Here is a 2,581-nt window from a genome sequence, read left to right on the forward strand (position 1 = left end):
AAAGTTAGTAGATTATTTAAGGATATTAATAATAAATCTTAAGCTAGTATAATCCTTAAGCTTTAATAAAGTTTTTCTACTAGTGCTATTAAATTTTTAAAATACTTAATAAATTTTTATATATATATTTTTTTATTATACTTTATAGTATTATTTACTATCTTTTTCTATTTTTATTATATTAATATCTTTTACTTTATATTCTTTTTCTTCTTCTTTAATAATAATCTTATCTTAGATAAATTTTTTAATTTCCTTATTAATTTATACTTTCTTTAGTAAAAAAATATAAAATATTAAATATATATATTTTCTTTATTTTTTTTATTATTTTAAAAATTTAAGTTTATAATTTACTTTTTTAATTTTTCTTAAAATTTTATAAAGTCTAAGTTTCTTAAAATTAAATTTATTACTTAGCTTATTTATTTTAATATTTACTTATTTATTTCCTTACATATATTAGTAAAGCTAAATTATATTTTTTTTCTAAATAGTTAGTTTTTTAATTTTATTTTTATTTATATATTTAATTATTTTTTAATAAATAAATTTAAATTATTATTATAGTTTATTATATAATTTAATTATATTTTTTACTTTAATTATAGCTTTTTTAATATTTTCCTTTTACCTTAGTAATTAATAAGCTTTAGGTTTAAATTTATAGTTTAAGAAGAATAGTAATTTCTTAATTAATTTTAATTTTATATTATTATATATAAATTATATAATAGGGAGGACTTTTACTTAATTATTTTATTTAAAATTAATATAATAATATAAATAAGTTTTAATTATTTAATTAATTTTTTCTATTTATTTATTTATTTATAAGTAGTAGATTATATTAACTTTATAATTTATTTTTAGTTTAGCTATAAGTGCTTTTTAAAACTTAAATATAAATATATTTTTTTTATTAAAGATTATATCTCTTAGTAGTTTATAGTTATTTATAATATATTTTATTATTATATAAGCTAGTTTTTTTATATTACTAGCTTCCTTAAATAATATAAAGTAGGCTATTTTTATAAATTTATTAACCACTATAAAAATACTATTATAAAGTATTTTTATAATTAGTTTTTTTAAAAAAGGTAGTTTAGTAATTAAGTTAAATAAAATTAATTTTTATAATTATTATAGTATAAGTAGTAGTTATAGCTGTTTATAAGGTTTATACTTAAAGCTTTTAGCTTATTTATATATTATATATTTTAATATAATTTTTTATACTTATTTTTTAATACTTTTAAATTTAAAGTATTATATAATTTACTATATAGTTTTTTTAATTTTATAATATTTATTAAGTTTATATATATAAACTAATTTTACTATTTTACTTTATAAATCTTTTAATACTTAAATAAGTTTATTTAGTATTAAGTATTTAATATTTATAAAAATACTTTTTAAGTATTATTTATTTTCTTAGTTTTTAATATATTTTTTTATATTATTAATAATTAGGTTATTTATTTTAATTTAGTATAAGGTATTAATTAATTAAATAACTAAGTTTTTATATTAGTTTTTCTTTAGTATTTATATCTTAACTTCTAAGATTTTTTAAAAATAGTTTAAGTACTTATTAAGTATATTAACGTATTTATTATTTAATCTACTATAGTATTTAATAATAAGCTTAAACTTAAAAAGTTACTTATAATATTTAACTTATTTATAAAATAGTTTTTATATTATTATAAAGTAAGTAATATTTTAATAATTTATAAAAATTATTATTAAAAATTAGCTTTTTTTATAATAGTATTTCTAATACTACTTATTAAGTACTTAGTTTATAGTTATAAATTTTTTATTATAAATAAAGTATTTAAGTTTTAGTTTATATAGTTTCTTAAAGAAGTAAGTAATAAGCCTAAGTTTCCTTTTTTTATTTAGTTAATTAAGTACTTTTTTAATTATATAATCTAAGGTATTAGTTTTAATTATAATAAGTTTATTTAGGTTAAATATTATAAATATTAATATATTAGTAAAAGCTTATTTAAGGTATTTAAAGGCTATTAAAGTATTTTATATAAGTTTAAATTTAATATTTTTTTTATTAAATTTATAAATAACATAGTAATTTTTAAAAAATCCTTAATAAAGTATTAGTAGTAATTAATAAGTCTTAAGAAGCTTTATACTTATTTAATATTTTATAATAGTTCTTAATTATTAATTACCTTAAGTTTTTTAAGGTTTATTTAAACTTTACCTAAGGTAATAATATATTTTAAAAATATAATTATTTATATATAAAAGTTATATTTTTTAAATTCTACTAGGAGTTTATTATTTTAAAGTATTTATAATACTTTTTTAATATATTTCTTATATTCTTTTAAGTTTTTAAAGTAAATAAAAATATTATTAAAGTATATAATAATAAAATAATCTATATAATTTTATAATATATAATTAATTATTTTTTAAAAAAATACTAAGGTATTTATAAATTTAAAAGGTATTACTTAGTATTTATAAACTTTATATTTTATATAAAAGGCTATTTTTTATTTATTACCTTTCTTAATTTAAATAAGGTTATATACTTTTTTAA

At 11.3% G+C, this 2,581-nt stretch overlaps 1 protein-coding gene across 1 annotated transcript; it reads right to left on the reverse strand.

Moving 5' to 3' along the window:
• Positions 1-891: 891 nt before the first annotated feature.
• On the reverse strand, positions 892-1,137 carry M431DRAFT_102824 (hypothetical protein; the record flags this gene model as incomplete). Its single annotated transcript, XM_024911489.1, has 1 exon — positions 892-1,137. A coding segment is annotated over one exon (246 nt), but the record flags the coding sequence as incomplete, so codon positions are not given.
• Positions 1,138-2,581: the final 1,444 nt, after the last annotated feature.

This window comes from Trichoderma harzianum, assembly GCF_003025095.1.
Source record: "Trichoderma harzianum CBS 226.95 unplaced genomic scaffold M431scaffold_337, whole genome shotgun sequence".
Classification (NCBI taxonomy): domain Eukaryota; kingdom Fungi; phylum Ascomycota; class Sordariomycetes; order Hypocreales; family Hypocreaceae; genus Trichoderma; species Trichoderma harzianum.